The 19,156-nt window shown below is 42.3% G+C and overlaps 1 protein-coding gene across 1 annotated transcript in view; it reads left to right on the top strand.

The window, feature by feature from the left end:
• The window catches only part of CDCA8 (cell division cycle associated 8), a 168,066-nt gene that overhangs the window by 33,632 nt on the left and 115,278 nt on the right, over window positions 1-19,156 (top strand). Inside the window, exons 4-6 of the mRNA XM_086951436.1 lie at window positions 10,774-10,849; window positions 13,282-13,364; window positions 13,748-13,830. Coding sequence (XP_086807562.1) covers window positions 10,774-10,849; window positions 13,282-13,364; window positions 13,748-13,830 — 242 coding nt within the window. The remainder of the gene's footprint in view (window positions 1-10,773; window positions 10,850-13,281; window positions 13,365-13,747; window positions 13,831-19,156) is intronic.

Here is a 19,156-nt window from a genome sequence, read left to right as displayed (position 1 = left end):
TGGCACTAAATTGTGGCCATCACATATCCAAATCTCGTGACTTTCGTACTGCAGAAAAAGTAGTTCTTTCTTTGGGGTCTATTATACATAAAGATTAGCGTGCAAAGTGGTGCCAGCAGATGTCATCATTTAGACCGATCTGATTGGTCTTAAGGCGGTCCACCCACCGCTGTTCTTTTTCATATAATACTTTGTCAGCATTGGGTGTTGTGTCTGGTATTCTTTCAATAACTGTCCACTTCAAGTCCTCAATGTTGTGTTTTTGTTCTGTGAAGTGTGTACAGAGCTTGGTAGTATTCTTATGTAAGCGAATGTTGCTTTTATGTTCCCCTATGCGTAGTTTAACCTTCCTGCAAGTCATGCCAATATATTTTTTGTCACAGGGACAAGTGATCATATAGATCACGTGCGAGGTGTTACAATTACTGTGTTGCCTTTGGGTCCATGTGAATGTTGCAGACAGCTGTAGAGTCTTAGACATTGAAGTAGATGTACAGGCTGTGCAGGAGCCACATGGGTAGTGGCCCGTCACTGGTGTCATGTTGGTATTCCTGATAGGATAGATTGAATTGATTTGTTTTGGGCGAGTATGTACTAGCATATCGCGTAGATTCTTTGTTCGTCTATTCGCAAAGCGAGGTTTTGGCCAGTTGAACTTTCCAGTATTTACAATGTGCCAATTCTTACTTATAAGTTTGTTAACCTGGTATGATGCAGGTCCAAATGTTGTGACGCAGGTCATGAGATCCTTGTTCTCCGCTTTTTCAAAAGTTGTCAAGAGGTTTTCTCTGGGTTGATTTAAGGCTCTTTTTTGACATTTCGATATTGTCGATTTTTTATAATGTCTTTGTTGGAGTCTGATGCTGAGAGCCTTGGATTGTGTTACATAATCCTTTTTTTGACTACAGTTCCTTTTGAGGCGTAAGAACTGGCTATAAGGTAGATTGTCCCTTAATGGTTGTGGGTGATAGCTGTAGTAGGACAACAAACTATTTTTTGCAGTAGGTTTTCTAAAAGTTTTTGTCTCAATTCGGTTTTCCACTGCAAAAATCGTTAGGTCCAGAAAGTCAATGCTGTTTTTATCTGCTGTATACGTGAATCTGAGCCATGGATCACGTGTATTCAGCCAATCAACAAAAGTTTTTAGATCTCGGTTATTGCGCCAAATCATAAGGACGTCATCAATATAACGTTTCCAGTAGAGAATACTGGAAACGTGGGGATTGGCAGTTGTTAGTACATGATGAGTTTCAAAATTACTCACGTACAGGCCGGCCACCGAGGGGGCAAAGGCACTGCCCATGGAAGTCCCATGGCTCTGTAAGTATAGTTGGTTTTCAAATTCGAAGTAATTCTCTGTAAGTGCCATCCGGCAACATTCCAGGACAAAGTGTCTAGGTGTTTTGAAATCCCAGTTTTCTGAAAAAAGGACATCTTCCAACATTTCTAGTGTCTCTTTTTGTGGAAGGCTGGTATATAGTGATTCCACATCCATTCCTACCAAGAGCATACTTGTGGGGTCAAAGGCTTGATCTTTAAGTTGGACCAGCAGATCACGGGTATCTTGTAAGTAGGCCGGTGTTTTTTTGACAAGCGGTTGAAGGAATTGATCCGCAAATTTAGAGAGAGGTTCCAGCACTGATCCTATACCCGAAACAATTGGTCGACCTGGTGGAGGAGTTCTGTTTTTGTGTGTTTTGGGTAAGGAATAAAAATACGGGGTCTTTGGATGCTCAGTAGTTAGGAATTCAGCTTCTTTTTTGCTTACCCAGCCATTTGTTACTGCTTCATGGACCATGATTGCCACGGTTGTTTTTAATCTTGATGTAGGGTCCACGGTAATTTTGGTGTAGAATTTTTCATCCGTCAATAATTCGCGGCATTGGTTTCTGTAACCTTCTTTTTCCAAGATAACTATTCCGCCACCCTTATCCGCGGGTTTTATGATGATATTTTCATTTGACTGTAGTTCTTCATGGCAACTAACGTCAAAAGACCCTTCCAGAACCTAACGAGATCAGAAAGGATCGCCTTGGAAGAACTACAGTCAAATGAAAATATCATCATAAAACCCGCGGATAAGGGTGGCGGAATAGTTATCTTGGAAAAAGAAGGTTACAGAAACCAATGCCGCGAATTATTGACGGATGAAAAATTCTACACCAAAATTACCGTGGACCCTACATCAAGATTAAAAACAACCGTGGCAATCATGGTCCATGAAGCAGTAACAAATGGCTGGGTAAGCAAAAAAGAAGCTGAATTCCTAACTACTGAGCATCCAAAGACCCCGTATTTTTATTCCTTACCCAAAACACACAAAAACAGAACTCCTCCACCAGGTCGACCAATTGTTTCGGGTATAGGATCAGTGCTGGAACCTCTCTCTAAATTTGCGGATCAATTCCTTCAACCGCTTGTCAAAAAAACACCGGCCTACTTACAAGATACCCGTGATCTGCTGGTCCAACTTAAAGATCAAGCCTTTGACCCCACAAGTATGCTCTTGGTAGGAATGGATGTGGAATCACTATATACCAGCCTTCCACAAAAAGAGACACTAGAAATGTTGGAAGATGTCCTTTTTTCAGAAAACTGGGATTTCAAAACACCTAGACACTTTGTCCTGGAATGTTGCCGGATGGCACTTACAGAGAATTACTTCGAATTTGAAAACCAACTATACTTACAGAGCCATGGGACTTCCATGGGCAGTGCCTTTGCCCCCTCGGTGGCCGGCCTGTACGTGAGTAATTTTGAAACTCATCATGTACTAACAACTGCCAATCCCCACGTTTCCAGTATTCTCTACTGGAAACGTTATATTGATGACGTCCTTATGATTTGGCGCAATAACCGAGATCTAAAAACTTTTGTTGATTGGCTGAATACACGTGATCCATGGCTCAGATTCACGTATACAGCAGATAAAAACAGCATTGACTTTCTGGACCTAACGATTTTTGCAGTGGAAAACCGAATTGAGACAAAAACTTTTAGAAAACCTACTGCAAAAAATAGTTTGTTGTCCTACTACAGCTATCACCCACAACCATTAAGGGACAATCTACCTTATAGCCAGTTCTTACGCCTCAAAAGGAACTGTAGTCAAAAAAAGGATTATGTAACACAATCCAAGGCTCTCAGCATCAGACTCCAACAAAGACATTATAAAAAATCGACAATATCGAAATGTCAAAAAAGAGCCTTAAATCAACCCAGAGAAAACCTCTTGACAACTTTTGAAAAAGCGGAGAACAAGGATCTCATGACCTGCGTCACAACATTTGGACCTGCATCATACCAGGTTAACAAACTTATAAGTAAGAATTGGCACATTGTAAATACTGGAAAGTTCAACTGGCCAAAACCTCGCTTTGCGAATAGACGAACAAAGAATCTACGCGATATGCTAGTACATACTCGCCCAAAACAAATCAATTCAATCTATCCTATCAGGAATACCAACATGACACCAGTGACGGGCCACTACCCATGTGGCTCCTGCACAGCCTGTACATCTACTTCAATGTCTAAGACTCTACAGCTGTCTGCAACATTCACATGGACCCAAAGGCAACACAGTAATTGTAACACCTCGCACGTGATCTATATGATCACTTGTCCCTGTGACAAAAAATATATTGGCATGACTTGCAGGAAGGTTAAACTACGCATAGGGGAACATAAAAGCAACATTCGCTTACATAAGAATACTACCAAGCTCTGTACACACTTCACAGAACAAAAACACAACATTGAGGACTTGAAGTGGACAGTTATTGAAAGAATACCAGACACAACACCCAATGCTGACAAAGTATTATATGAAAAAGAACAGCGGTGGGTGGACCGCCTTAAGACCAATCAGATCGGTCTAAATGATGGCATCTGCTGGCACCACTTTGCACGCTAATCTTTATGTATAATAGACCCCAAAGAAAGAACTACTTTTTCTGCAGTACGAAAGTCACGAGATTTGGATATGTGATGGCCACAATTTAGTGCCAAAAATTCATTTTTTCCAATCCTTATAAGTAACGCCATGATAATTATCACATCTTCTTGGGTTTCACTTATAATTTATTTCGAGCGTGAAAATATATCCCAAACTGTCTTTTTACAGAGTCCTAACTTGTTCTTATCTTGCTAAAAGTCCCATTTCTATTTCTTCGAAATGCCCTGTAAAAACGCCATTGAAAGCGTGCTCCCGGCGTCCAGGAGGCAGAGTCAGCACAAGACGCGGCATACTTTCAAAGCGGGTGAGTTTCCTCCCGCATTTACTAGCGGTGAATCGCCAAAGACACGGCATTGTACTAACCTTAGCCTGCTATCGTTATAGCCTGGGACAATGTCCTTTCCTCCTGATGAAACCTTGATTCTTCATTCCTAAGGTAAGACCTCACCTGAGGTAATTCGAACCGTTTCACCAACATGGATTAATATCCATTTCCCCCCTCCTTATCCTTTCTCTGTTCTTACCTCCGTTAGGTTTATATGAAAGCTCACCTAACTAGAGGTATGTCACTTTTATGATTGGATTTGGGCACTGTATTATTGTCATCACTAAGTCACAGACTCACTATGCCAAACGCTAGTTCTTCTCCAGTCGCCCCCCCTTTACTCGCCATTAATGTCCCCATTAGCCTGTTTCCTTATGTCTATTTCGAACTTTTGCTAAATCAGTATTAAGTTCTGTTTGTCAATCATTTCCATAATATTGGATAAATGCTAGGAGTGACCCCACCTTTCTCTTTAACAATTTTTAGGTGACCTCATATACCGAAAACAGAAGGGTAAGACTAATAAAATTATAAATCTACCCACCTTTATCACAAATAGTGATATGTTTTTCTATCTGTGTTAAATGTTGTATTTGTCCTGACGAATGCTCTTAGACCATCCTGGCCAACAGAGCAGAAACATGTCGACGTTCTTACAATTTTATTAATTATATGCTATGGATACCTAACTTCCAGCGAGCATACCCAACCTTTTAACCCAGCAGTCCAGCGATATTAATAAAGAATATCTAAGTCGTCTGGAAGCTTTTTTAAAAAAACCTTTTTGCGCACTCTCAGTGGGGTAACTCTAAATTCTCTGGAGACTGCCACAAAACCAGAGAACGCCTCGGGTGAGGCTGGCAATTTACAAAATTGTTAAACCCAATGATTGCTGCCATAACGTCTGTGTGGGGCGGCCAACAACATATACCGCTTACGTTATACACAACGTTTATGAGGGTTTTCCAAATATTTCTCTTGGTATTAGTGGTTACAAGTGTCCTATCCTCCTTTGATTAATTCTGCCTAATTCTGGGGAACAGATAGGACAGCTATTCCTCTTCCCTCATTTTGATGAACTGGCACGAAAGCAGCTCCCGGGTAGACCTAGAGCTCATTCCACTAGAGGAAAGGCTGCTACTATAGCAATGCTTAAAAATTTTCCTGTACATGAAATTTGTAAGGCAGCTACGTGGCGGTCGGTTCACACATTTGCCCGCCATTACTGCCTTGATTCTGATGCTCAGGCTGATGCCCAAGTTGGTCAGGCATCACTGAGAAATTTGTTTGGGTAATTCACATAAGAGTGTGCTGTCTAGAAGGTCTGGTGTTCGTCCGCAGGGTATGGGATGGGCTTGCTACTCTATTCAGTGCTTATGACTATTGATGAGTATCGCCTGGAAGAGAAGGATTAGTTACTTACCTGTAATCCTAGTTCTCTTCCAGGGGTATACTCATCAAAGTCATAAGCACACCCACCCTCCTCCCCGGACGAATACCAGAACTGGCTATTTTACGCATTACCCATGCTGTGTTTACACTGTTATACGCCGTCCAAAAATAACTGACCTAACTGTCACCTGTGGTGCATGATGGGAGCCTGGAGGCTCATAGAGGTCTTAAAGGCACGGCGCCAGTTTTTTTCCTATTGTTACAATGCAGCCTATTTAGGCTAAAGCTGCCTCTATGGTCCTGCCTGTTTTACCTTTGAAAATAAAGGTGGTGTGTTTCAAAGACAACAAAGGCAGTACTTTCTTCTTTGCATTTTCATATAATGTCATTTATATGTCTTTATTTAACAAATGTAAAGATTTGTTTCAGGCATTTGGGGGCAGTCTTTTGAGCCTAGTATGGTTATTTTGGGCTGCATATGTATAATGCATATTATATATATATATATATATATATATATATATATATATATATATATATATATATATATATATATATAGTTATTATATGTGTATTTATATGTATGTATATATTTATATATATGTAGATATATGCATATTATTGGCTATTGCTCCGGGGTCCCGCACGAGGGCGGGACTATTCAGTGCTTATGACTTTGATGAGTATACCCCTGGAAGAGAACTAGGATTACAGGTAAGTAACTAATCCTTATTTGCCCTCTCCAGCTCACTAGTTCTTCCCATAACCCTCTCGACTGCTGTCAAGAATTTAGTTTAGCCCAGTGCCGAAAGCTCAATCACAGCCCTGTTTATATTGCTGGTTCTGGAGGGCGCATCTGAACCCTCGCAGCCTCCCTTATTTCTGTATTTTCTTTAGACCACATATGTCCTCGTTTGTCCTTATTATGCTGTTATTCAGAACAATTCATCCATGTGATTTGTCCAGTGATATGTCCGATGAAATGTCACTTAGAATTCCCTGCCATGCAGAACCGGCTTCCTCCCTTATTTATGATGCTATATTCTTTGAATTTGTGCTGAGGCTAACGCTGTGTAATATAAATTTGACATATTTGGAAAGGGCCAAACACATTCACATAGACAACGCCAATAGTTCTCCGGTTGCCAAAACCTATTGGCTTTGCACCCAGGATAATGTGCTGAAAGGCTAAACACTTATAATGTCCAAAAGGGGAGACATATTGGCCATGCCAGTGCTTGTTGGATCTGGTGTTGATACATTTCGATTGTACTAATATTATATGTGTAATATATGTTTACATAAATGGGCTCTTAGCCAGCCTTATAGCCTTTGGTCTATTGTCGTATCATTCAAATACATCTCCTGCCCACTACAGTATACAGATTGGGGCAGTGAGTCCGCCTCCTGCTGTTGGCTAATTTTACTGCCTGCTCACAAGGAGCACATTTGCACAGAAAGTAGTTTTCTTCAGTGCCACTACTATGACCAGGATTGTTTTTTAGCCGCCAAAACAGTTTGCTTTTAGACAATTATTTTCGTATATGTATGTTGGCAGGAGCCCTGCAGATATCCAACAATGAAGTTTTGCAAAAGCCACGAAAAAATAAAGTAAGCATTGGCAAAGCCTAAAGACTGACAGCCAACACCAGACCTACCGGTTTTGCCAATGCTTCTTTCTTATTTTTTATTGGAAGTATATTGCTCACCAAATTTTGCTATGTCATATAGGCGTGTTTTAGTTTGCTGTTTACAAAAACCCCTTTGGTTTCACAGTGAGTAAATTATTCTTTGGATAGAGAACTGTGTATGTAGCACTGGCGTTGCATACAATTCTGGAAGGTGCCACAAAATGTTCATGCTGGTTAGAGAGAAGAGTTCAAAGTTGTATGACGCATGCTTATATTAAAGCACAAAACTTCAAGTTGTCACTATGCACATATAACAAGTGAAACGTATAACTAAATTGTAGTCACAACCACTGCTTCTAGCAAGATGCTGTTATTTATTCCCAGGATCATGTCTTGACATGCCATAAAGAAGGAGCCTGCTTCATTTTCAGCAGCCGCCCACAAATTGAATAAGTAAAGTTGTTGACGGTATTTGCCTGTTAGCTTAATTTTCTTGCAGCTTTTCCTAGATCAGACACTTGCACATGCTACCCCCACAAACAGACACGGAGGTGGTATTGCCATCATACACAAGGAATCAATCATCTACACCACCACTAAAGACGAACCCACACCAATCATGGAACACCTCTACTTCCAACTCCACACTGACGAAAATACAGCCATCAAAGGCACCCTCGCATGCAGACCGCCAGGACCTCAAACCAGCCTCAGTGACGCCATCACAGGATTAATCACACCACTCGCCATCAAAACCCATCACTACTTCTTCCTAGGAGACCTCAATTTCCACTTGGATGACCCCACAGACACCAACTCCACTGACTTGAAACAAATGGGCAACATTGGCCTCACGCAGCTGGTCTCAGACCTCACATACAGAGCAGTACACATCCTAGGCCCCGGTCTTCACGTACACTGAATCCACAGAAAAACCTGGTCCGACCACTCCATCCTCCACTTCACTATCACTGGACCATCCCGCAGTCCCCCAAACCACCACAGCCCCCCTTCTACAGCTGAGACAGTCGCTCAGCACCAATGGGCGACGCTCTCAGCATCATCCAGCCGGATGTCTCTACCAACTTGAATTGAGCAGTAGAGAACTTCAACAACTGGATCACCTGGACCGCCGACTGAGTTGCTCACACCAAACTAGCTAAAATGCACAGACCCACCAAACATGCCTACTGGTACATCCCAGAAATCAGCACGTTGAAACGCAGGTGCAAACACCAAGAAAGATGGCGCACCAGCAGAAGCGACACCGCAATCGAGCCACCTTCAAGTCGGCCCTCAAAACCTATCACCACCAGCTCAGACATGAAAAGGGAGGCCCTGGCAAACCTCATTGAGGCCAGCGCCAACTAGATCAAGACACTTTTCACCATCGTCACCTGCCCATCAGCCACTGAGAACTCGATCGCCACCTCACAGGAACTCTGCGACTCTGTAGCAGACCACTTCCCCAACACCGAACACTACTGCCCTAATGAACTCCATCCATTCGGCAGCACCCTCTGACCCATGCCCCCACGACTCTTCAACCTTGGAAGCGACGAGATCAGCCACCAGCTCACCACCATCCTCAATGCCTCCTTCGACACAGCCACCTTTGCTAAAACCTGGAAACACTCGGAGGTCAGACCCCCTCCTCAAGAAACCCTCCGCAGACCACAGCGATCTCCAAAACTACTGCCCCATCTTGATAACTCCCATTTCCTGCCAAAGTTCTGGAGAAAGCCATCAACCTCCAACTCACCGAACAGCTGGAGAGAAACAACCTGCTAGACCCCTCCCAATCAGGATTAAGAGGCAACCAGTACTGAGCCTGATCGCCGTGACAGATGACATCCGCACCCTACTAGGCAGAGGAGAATCTGCCGTCCTGACCCTCCTCAACTTCTCTGCAGCCTTTCACACTGTATCCCACCTCACACATCAAACGACTACACCAGATTGAAATCGAAAAGGACACCCTTAGGTGGATGGGATCTTTCCTCAGGTGGTGCACCCAGAAGATCCTTTGCCCCCCCCCCCCCCCCCCCCCCCCCCCCCCAGCCCGCTTCACCTCACAACCCAAACGCTCAATGAGCGGTGTCTCTCAAGGTTCATCCCTCAGTCCTACCCTATTCAACATCTACATGACCCCGCTAGCAGACATCGCCAGAGCGCACAACATCAATATAATTTCCTACGTCGACGACACCCACCTCATCCTCTTCCTCTCAGCACCACCACAGCATCACTCAGCGCCACCCCAACATCACTCAGCGCTACCCCAGCATCACTCAGCACCACCACATTATCACTCAGCACCACTCAGAACCACCACAGCACCACTCAGCACTAACACACTCCCCACTCAGCACCAACACAGCACCACTACAGCACCACTCAGCACAACTACAGCACCACTCAGCATCACCACTCAACATCATCACATCATCACTCAGCGCTACATCAGCATCACTCAGCGCTACCCCAGCATCACTCAGCGCTACCCCAGCATCACTCAGCACCACCACATTATCACTCAGCACCACTCAGCACCACCACAACACCACTCAGCACCACAACAGAACCAATGCAGCACCACTCCGCACCACTCAGCACCACCACATTATCACTCAGCACCACCACATTATCACTCAGCACCACCACATTATCACTCAGCACCACCACATTATCACTTAGCACCACCACATTATCACTTAGCACCACCACAGCAGCACCACTCAGCACCTCCACAGCACCACTCAGCACCACCACAGCATCACTCAGCACCACCACAGCACCACTCAGCACCACCACAGCACCACTCAGCACCACTCAGCAGCACCACTGAGCACCACCACAGCACCACTGAGCACCACCACAGCACCACTGAGCACCACCACAGCATCTCAGCACCACCACAGCACTACCACAGCAGCACCACCTCAGCACCACCACAGCATCACTCAGCGCAACCCCAGTTTATAGGTGTCACATTTGCGAAAGTTATAACTATTGGCATTGTAAATGACAAAGCTATTAATTTAGCTATTTTCAAAACCAACACATTAATAAAAAAATTGTCATTTACAAGACCAATAGCTCAAACTTTCCTAATGCGAGACCTATTGCATTGCAAATGCTTGTTTCTTCTGTAATCAGAAAGTACATCTACCTCAACCACAGCACTGTAATTTCATCTAGCATAATGTCAGTGAGTGACAAAGCTAAGTGTCTGTGATGTACTTTTCCCTTTTTACAGAAGTGAAAATCCAATATTTAGTCTATGTATTCAGTATAAGAAACTGGACATGTTCTCTGCCAATAAGCTGTTGGCATTGTGGTTAGTGAGTGGATTCACTCAAGATTTGTAAACTTTCAGCATTACAAAACTACATCTATCTGGTTTAGTTGTAGAACAATAACATTTTCTATATATTGTAATATAACTTCGTTTTTCTTTAATTTAGGCAAAGTTGGACATTGAAGAAATAAATATATTAGCAGCTAAGGCTGCTCAAACACCATTCAAGTCTGCTAAAAAAGGTCTGTTTACTGGAATTCAATTCACCGATGACTGAGGTGTTTATTTCGGGGAATGTTGGACTCCCATGTTTAAATTCCTTTTCAATTTGTTGCCTTGGTTTTTGTTCTAAGGCTTTGTAAAACTAGTTGTTTATTTTGGTCAAAATACATTTTAGGAAAGCTTTAGTAGATTTTAAAAGAATCTTACTGCACGGCAAATCACGCAGCCTGTAAATTCGTTTTTGCTTTTTTGTTTGACATAAGATGTTCTGAAACTTTTTGTGGTTATTTATTCTCTGTATTGAGTATTAAGGGGGTAACCCACAAATACTAAACAACTTGGGTCAGCAATACAGTACCAATAGATATGTATTCGCGGTAGCATTCACTTTTGTTTAGACAGTAAATAGCAGCATTGGCCAATTTTTCCGTTGTGGCACAAGTCCAATTTATTTGATTTAAACAGAAGCATCTAATGCAATTAAATCCAAAGCATTAGCAGATGATGGCAACACAGTTTCCCATGAATATCACAGTGCAATATATTACAGTGCTCTTGGTGTGACTAGAGAAGGAAGAATGGAATGGGAGTCGAGTGGTAACGCGTGGGTGAAGGACAGGTAAAAGGTGTTTGTGACACATATACATCAGTTATACATGGTATGAACTTTTCCGGCCTGAAACAGGTCAAATGTTCCTGGAAATACACATAGCTCTAATGGACAACCACTTTTTTTAAAACATTGTTGCCAGAGTTAGTGTTGTATGTTGTCTGTGTATTGTCGACGTTTCGACCCCTAAGGTGCAGGATTAAATAGTATCCTCACAGTGGAGTCTTCATCAAGACTGGACTGAGAAGAGCACCTGTGAATAATCTGAAAAATAGTGTGAGGGAAAAAAAATTGTAAAATCATTTGGATGCTACTGGTGTGTCTGGTGAACAGTACCTACTTAGTTACAACGAGGGGGCGTCGCCGCCGTGTGGTTAAAAGGTGTGGGCTTGAAATTGCTCCTAGGGATAGAGGGAAAACAGACACCTATCTGTTGTCTGGGTCAGCTTATCTCACTAAATGAAGTAATGCCATTCCCATATACTTATTCATCCTTAAATGGGAAGAAACCTGCAGTGGTATCTCAACAACTTGCAGTGAGTTAGGAACCAATCCAAAAGTATCTACAAAAAAAGAAACAAATGTAGCCAAGATAAGACTCCTGGGATCTGGAAAATCATTGAAACAAATGTGCAAACTCTCCCAAATCTACATACAAAATGAGCCACCTATCAAAAAGTTGTCTGAGTAATGACATACCAAGCGTATATAAACCCAACTAAATGCCTGTCGCAATTTAAGAGGGCTATCTGTATGCAAAATCAGTAGTGAAAAAATAACTGGTCTCTTGCGCACTCTCATTCTGTTAGCCAAAACGTTGATCCAACCCATATTACACACCATACGGCTCTAAGGCATGACGGGGTTACATGGTGTAGGTCAATCCTATATTAAAAAGGGCATACTGGGACGACCTATATTCAGCGTCGCACAGCTGTTGCAGGGTTTAAAAACCCAGAACCTCTCAGAGCGCTTCTGCTCAATCATCACGGGATAGATCACATCAGCGTAAGTTCAAAAGAAACAATCGTACAAAACACATCTACAGATTGCCATTTCAAATTATTCACAAGTGCTCTTCTCAGTCCAGTACTAATGAAGGCTCCACCGTGAGGATACTATTTAATTCTGCACCCTTAGGGGTCTAAACGTCGACAATACACAGACCACATACAACACAAACTCTGGCGACAATGTTATAAAAAGTGGTTGTCCATTAGAGCTATGTGTATTTCCAGGGACATTTGACCTGTTTCAGGCTGGAAATGTTCATACCACATAGAACTGATGTATATATGTCACAAACCCCTTTTCCTTGTCCTTCACCCACACGTTACCACTTGACTCCCATTTCCTTCTTCCTTCTCTATCCACACCTAGAGCACTGTAATATATTGTACTGTGATACTCATGAGCAACTGTTGCCATCATCTGCTAATGTTTTGGATTTAATTGCATTAGATGCGTCTGTTTAAAGTAAATAAATTGGACTTGTGCCACAACGGAAAAATTGGTCAATGCTACTATTTACTGTGTAAACAAAAGTGTTTGCCACCGCGACCACATATCTATTTGTACTGTATTTATTCTCTGTAAGCATGTCATCGTTTTGTAGTGGATGTAGGGCAAAGCTTGAAATATTAAAAAGTGAGGGAAGTCTATAGGCGTTATCAAAAATTGGTTGTTCCTCATTTTAGCACAATATCAAAGGGGTATCGTTATTGCAGTTGTTTTCTCTTGTTTTCAGGTGGAAAAGATACTTAAACTTCAATCCTGCTTTTTCCTTATTAAAATCTTTTTCTGCTTTTTTTAAATATATATTTATATGAAATCTCCATACAGTGAAAAGGCTGAAAAAATCTAGTTCGATTGAAGAAGATATTGAAAATATAAGTGAGAAAAGTAATCTGAAAATGCCGACAAAGGTAATGTCCCATGCTTAAAATGTAAAAGATTCATGTTTGTCAGTGAGTGCTTTTCTCAAAGAGTACAATACTAAGTTTCTAATTTGTATAATTTGTTTCTCTGAATTGAAGCTTTAGACTAGAACGTATTTAGTTAATCTTTGTTATTGGGCGCATGGTTATTGTTGCTGTTGCTTTAGATAATGTGTTCTATTATGCAGAGTGCTGCTGATTTTACAGTTGAATAAAAACTGCGACAATAGTACTAACAATTCATTCTAGTAAATGTAGAGACTGCAAGAACCACAAATTGTTGTGTGAAGTGATTCCTGATGTTGCCATAAGTGATGTATGAAGTGTGATATGAGCAAACCCTCAAATAACTGCAAACTTTATTTCAACAGGCTAAAGGAATGACAAAAAAAGTTCCAGTCCCTTCGAGGAAACTTAGTGTGCTATCTGTGACCAACATGAGTGCGAATAAAAGGTAGCTGTCAGTTCGGTGTGTTTACAGTTGAATTACGAAGTTCATTCTACTTTGATTGTCGGCCAACTTTGCATTTTTTACTATAACCTCCAAATATGTAGCCCATTGTACTTTTTAGTGCTCGCTTTAGATACTTACATGTATGCCAGAACTTCTTGGCATGTTACTACCACCACCTAAACATACATCCCGCATTTAAGTGGAGTGGTTGTTGCACTTTGATCTGCCCACAGGAGTTTTACAAAGCAGTACATTTTGCACTGTTCATTTCCATATGTGATAGGTGCAGAAAGTCCTTCAAGTACAGCCCTTCACTCCTGCTGCCTCCTACAAAGGCTTCCTGGCACCCTAAGACCTCACATGAAATCAATGCTTCTTGCACAAAAATAATTGACCCTTGTTCCATTGACGAGCCAGGCAGTTCACCGTGGTAAGGAAAGGCACGTCTGTGGTGACTAGCGGTGCAGGGTTTGGAAGAAGTGTTGTTGAGGATTTGAGGCTTATCTTGCCAAGTCCTACACTTATTTTTGATTTGTGTTGAGCACGACCTCAACAAATAAGTCAATTTTTGTGGTACACTCTCTATTTTCTGCGTTGTTTGTTTCTTGCTCTATTTTCTTTTGCTCCATTTTTTAGGTCGAGCTCGTCCTGCATTCAATGCGAAGCATTGATTGCTGTCTGCTCGGAACCTATTGTCAGCCGTTTCTGGGAATGAAGACACGAGTCAGACGCGCGCTTTTCCAGTCTCAGTTTTGACCGCGGGAGCGTGCCTCTGAGACGCGCTTGCGCAGACGCACACACAGCCCCTGCTTTCGCTTGGCTTGCATGCAAACACGGCGCGCGCACACACACACACACACACACACACAGCCAGCCCCACCCCCTGCGTGCACACAAACAGGCGCGCGCACACATACACACGCTGCCGCCCCCCCAGCACACACACGTGCATGCATTCACCCGCCGCAGCCCCCTACCCCCCCTGCACACACACAGACACACACCCCGCCCCCCCTTACAACTAAGCCCCACTCACCGCACCGCCGCCACTCCTGATTTCGGCAGCCACTGCGGGGCTATACCTCAGGCATGGGAGCCCCGCCCGCCTCACCAATGCTGCTCTCTGGCACTCCGTGGATGCGGGCTTCACGCAAAAGGCGGAAGCCCCGCCCCACGACCGGCTTCACGCTGCCGAACTTCCGGTTCAATAAATTGTGATTAAAAGAAAGAAGCGTATTTCCCCTATAAACTGCCGGAATTTTGGCCCAACATGTTCCTATTTATAACACTAGTTGAAAGAAAGGTAAAACTTATTTGGCGATATAATCAATGAAGTACAATCCTGGTTTTCCGAGATTAGGAGCTAACTAGTAAACCTTACTAGTGGCTGCTCGTTAGCTAGCTGTGTAATTCTAAACTATTCTCCACGCTACAAGCCTAGCTCTTTGAGCAGCTCCTCGAACTGCAGCTGTGGTAGATTAACGAGGCGCCTTGGTGAGGATTGTAAGAGTCTCCACCCTTCACGCCCGCATGTGAGTAGGCCACCCAGCCCGAATAGTTTATTTACCACTTCTGTTTATCCAATCACAATATCCGGAAATTAAATGCAAGTAACACATGGACCTGGGAGACTTGGCTGATGTGCTCCCATCAAGCCTGCACGTGCTTCTAAGAGTCAGTCCATGTGTGAGACCCACCGTCCTATCTAGCTATTTATTTATTTGCGAATGTATATACCGCCAACATTACCCGAAGGTGTCAGAACGCTTTACATAAGATCCAGTTGCATTACATAAGGAATTTGGATTACATGAGTTACATAAAAGGTACATACAGCAAAAGTTGCATATAAACAAGTTGCAAGTTCGCACAAGGAAGATAAAAAACAGTAAAACGTTACATTCACATAGGAGTAGTAGTAAGTACAAAGGTCTACTACAAACGCTAGTGGTTAGAGATATATGTATACAAGTTGCATATTTACTCAAGTATTTACAGATGTCAGTGTTATTAATGACATGTATCATGTTCAGACACCCTCGATTTAAGAAGATTGCCTTCTCATCTTCGACATAATGCTTTTCTGTTAATACGTCTTTCAGGTTACCGATGAATGATGCATTAGAGGGGTGTAGAACCCACCCACAGTTTTTTTTGGCTGTACTTTTGTGTATTTAAAATATGAAAAATATATAAAGTGGTTTATTGTTTTCAAAGGATGAGTAGATATCTTTTTCTTTGCTTTCTAGTACTTTTAGTCATTCGTCAATAATGGAATGAAAAGGACCTCAAGCACTAGGAAAACCTAGACTAGTTGAGCTAGTCGCGTTAGGACGTTGAAAACTGCAAGTCCCAGCATGCTTAAGACCTGTTAGCTAAAAAAAAGTGGCTGAGAGTTAACTACACGACAATGGTTCATTAATGTCTACAAGGGTACCAACTAGTGCCTTCTTAAAAAAAGCACTGAATAGTTTTCCATTCTTCAAAAAGCAGCATCAGTTTATCATGAATACTCCAAGAATTACACTAAAGAAAGCCTAATAGTCCCTTAAATTCACTGCAAATGATCTGCTACACAAACTATTAATCACTTTAAAATAAACTGCTCATAACATACATGATGTAGCAGAATCCATTAAATCTGACATAACTGGTGATGTATATCATCTTACCATTGACATGGGTATAATATAGTTTGTATGGATATGTATCATTATTCTATTGTCTGAAGTGCAGTTGTTTACTAGTTTTACATGTGGAAGTTGTCCGGTGTGAGGTATGGTTTTGATCACAAAGGCACATATTATGGTTTGTGTAGGGAACTTTAACCAGTACATTTCAAAAGTTTTTAGGTTTTGTGTTGCAACCACAGCGTCACAGTGAAATCATGTTATGTTAGAATTTTTAGAATGCAACAAATACTTAAGGGGAGCACTGGCAATATGGAGCAAGTAGTCCGCAAGAAAGCATCGATAAGATTGCTTAACAAACATTAACAATGCCAATAGGTCTGGCTTTAAAGAAATGTTGTATGATAATATGAAACATTACAAGTAAATAGCATGGTGATGAATAAGGCATGCCAACTTGTTACTCTGTGTCACTCAGATTGCTATGAACGTCAATGAATAGAGGAACAAGTTTGAAAAAAGATGTCATACTTGAAAAAAAAGAAAATGTATTTTAACTGTTTGTAATGTTTATATTGCATTACAAATGCTATAGGTGTCACATTTGCGAAAGTTAAAACTATTGGCATTGTAAATGACAAAGCTATTAATTTAGCTATTTTCAAAACCAACACACAAATATAAAAAAAATGTCATTTACAATACCAATAGCTATAACTTTCCTAATGCGAGACCTATTGCATTGCAAATGCTTGTTGTAGTTTTGCTGCGGTGAGTGTTATGAATGTTTGTGTCCAACTAGCAAAATACAATTTGCTGAATCATCTTGTAACTCAATGTTGTTTCTCTATGATGGAGGCCTCTATATCATGACACTTACCCCTCATCTTATCTGTTCACTTCTGTTTTTGCTAACCTTTTTTTCTTCTCAAACGCCATCTTACTGCTTATTTTCTTATCCTGTTTAAAAGTTGCTTATCTTGCAGTCTGGTCCATCTGTACATGGGCAATTGATTTTTGAAAAAAAGGGAACATTGAACCTCTGCTCAAGTCCGCTCAAATTATGAAGCAATCTTAGACCGAATTATGCGCCTGGGTTGAGTACATTTATAGAGGAAAAAAGCACGTTGTGCAACTTCATGCTACACTAGAAGAGCTAGGGTTCCTTAACCCTCACTGCTACAAAATGAATCTAAAACGTTAAACAAAATAAAGGTTTCTTAAGAAAGGAGTATCTATTTAGTACACGTAGTGTGGAGATGTCTTTCAATAAAATAAATATTTATCTTGTCTAGCCCCCTAGAGAATATTGTTTTAATAACACTGTGCCTTCCGTCTCCAAGAGCAAAATTGTGTGTTACAAGCAGTTTTCTGTTGAGCATAGCTTTCAGAAGAAAACGAGCCTGCATGTCTATACTTCTTGCAGTAAAAGATGTGTTTTTATTCTGCATAGGCAAGTTAGGTTTTAAAACTGTTCTCAAGTTCAGTGTTTACTCTGGCCTTTAGAAGCATCTTCTATTAAGGAAAGCACTCTGCAGCACAGTTGCAAATATATGTAAATAACCTGTGTCTCGCTAAAAGGCAATAGAATTCAAGACATTAGACCTTTAAAAGAGACTTTAGATGTTTGGTATTTTTCTGCACTCTGAGTTCCATCTCCAAATAACTGCTGCACTGAATACGATGTCTCTGGTACAACACCCATTACCTCCTCGTAAGACCTCCCCCTCACAGTCCTTACCACATGAGCAATAGCTTCTCCCCCAGAACTTCCAAGCATAACTCCCTTGTCCCTTGGCCCTTCCCTACCCTCCAGGTCACTCCCATATCCTCAGACTCGTAACCCGTGATCCACATCAGCACAGTGTGCTGCCATCAGCTAAAGCGACCATTATGTGGGTGTTATACTTCAGGTCCCTGCTATAGCGGGACTGTGCTGTCTTTATCGCATTGTCTCTTGCCCTCGTGGTTGCTTGCCTAGGCTTCCTATGGGGGTTCCCCTCTTCAGGGGACAGTGCCTGCTGTAGTGAGGACCACCAGGGGGGTTTGGTGGTTTTGGTACTAGTTGCCTAGTGCTGATGTTGCAGCGCTTTCTTGGCACGCTGGGGCGTGGTAAGGCTGCCCCTCCTCTGGGTGGTGAGGGGGAACGCTCTGCATAGGCTTTTGGGGGCACAGGCCCCGGCAGAAGCGAGTTTGCATTGGCTCTTTTGGAAACATAGAGCCTCAGCGGCGGTTGGCTTGATTCTGGTTCCTTGGAGGAGCCTACACTGGTTTTGTATGTGTAGGCCTCCGTAAATGCGACCGGTCTCCAGGGGCTCGTCCACGGGAGGCAGTTGTGCTCTGTCGGGACTTACACTAAACTGCATTCTGGGTTTGCCGCTAGCTTGGGGGAAGAATTAGGATAGATCTTTGGTTCTTGTGGCGTATTTTAACAAGAGCGGGTTGCTTAACACTCTTGTCTGGGATTTGAATGTCTCGGTTTACTTAGTGGGAGTTTTCCGGTGTTGCTGGTTGGCCTGCTTGTGGGTTTCATCTGGTGCTCTGCCTCGGGTCCTTAGGTCCTAGGCCGGTTTCTATCATTGGTTTTATGTAGTTGGGAGACTATGATTGGCTGTATTCTCGGTTGGCCTCCAGGCCTGTTGTAATTGGCTGGTTTCACTGTGGGCTTCCTCGGATTGTCCATTACCGGGTCGATA

This window comes from Lissotriton vulgaris, unplaced genomic scaffold (genome assembly GCF_964263255.1).
Source record: "Lissotriton vulgaris unplaced genomic scaffold, aLisVul1.2 SCAFFOLD_3572, whole genome shotgun sequence".
Classification (NCBI taxonomy): Eukaryota; Metazoa; Chordata; class Amphibia; order Caudata; family Salamandridae; genus Lissotriton; species Lissotriton vulgaris.
This window is presented reverse-complemented; position numbering and strand designations above follow the sequence as displayed.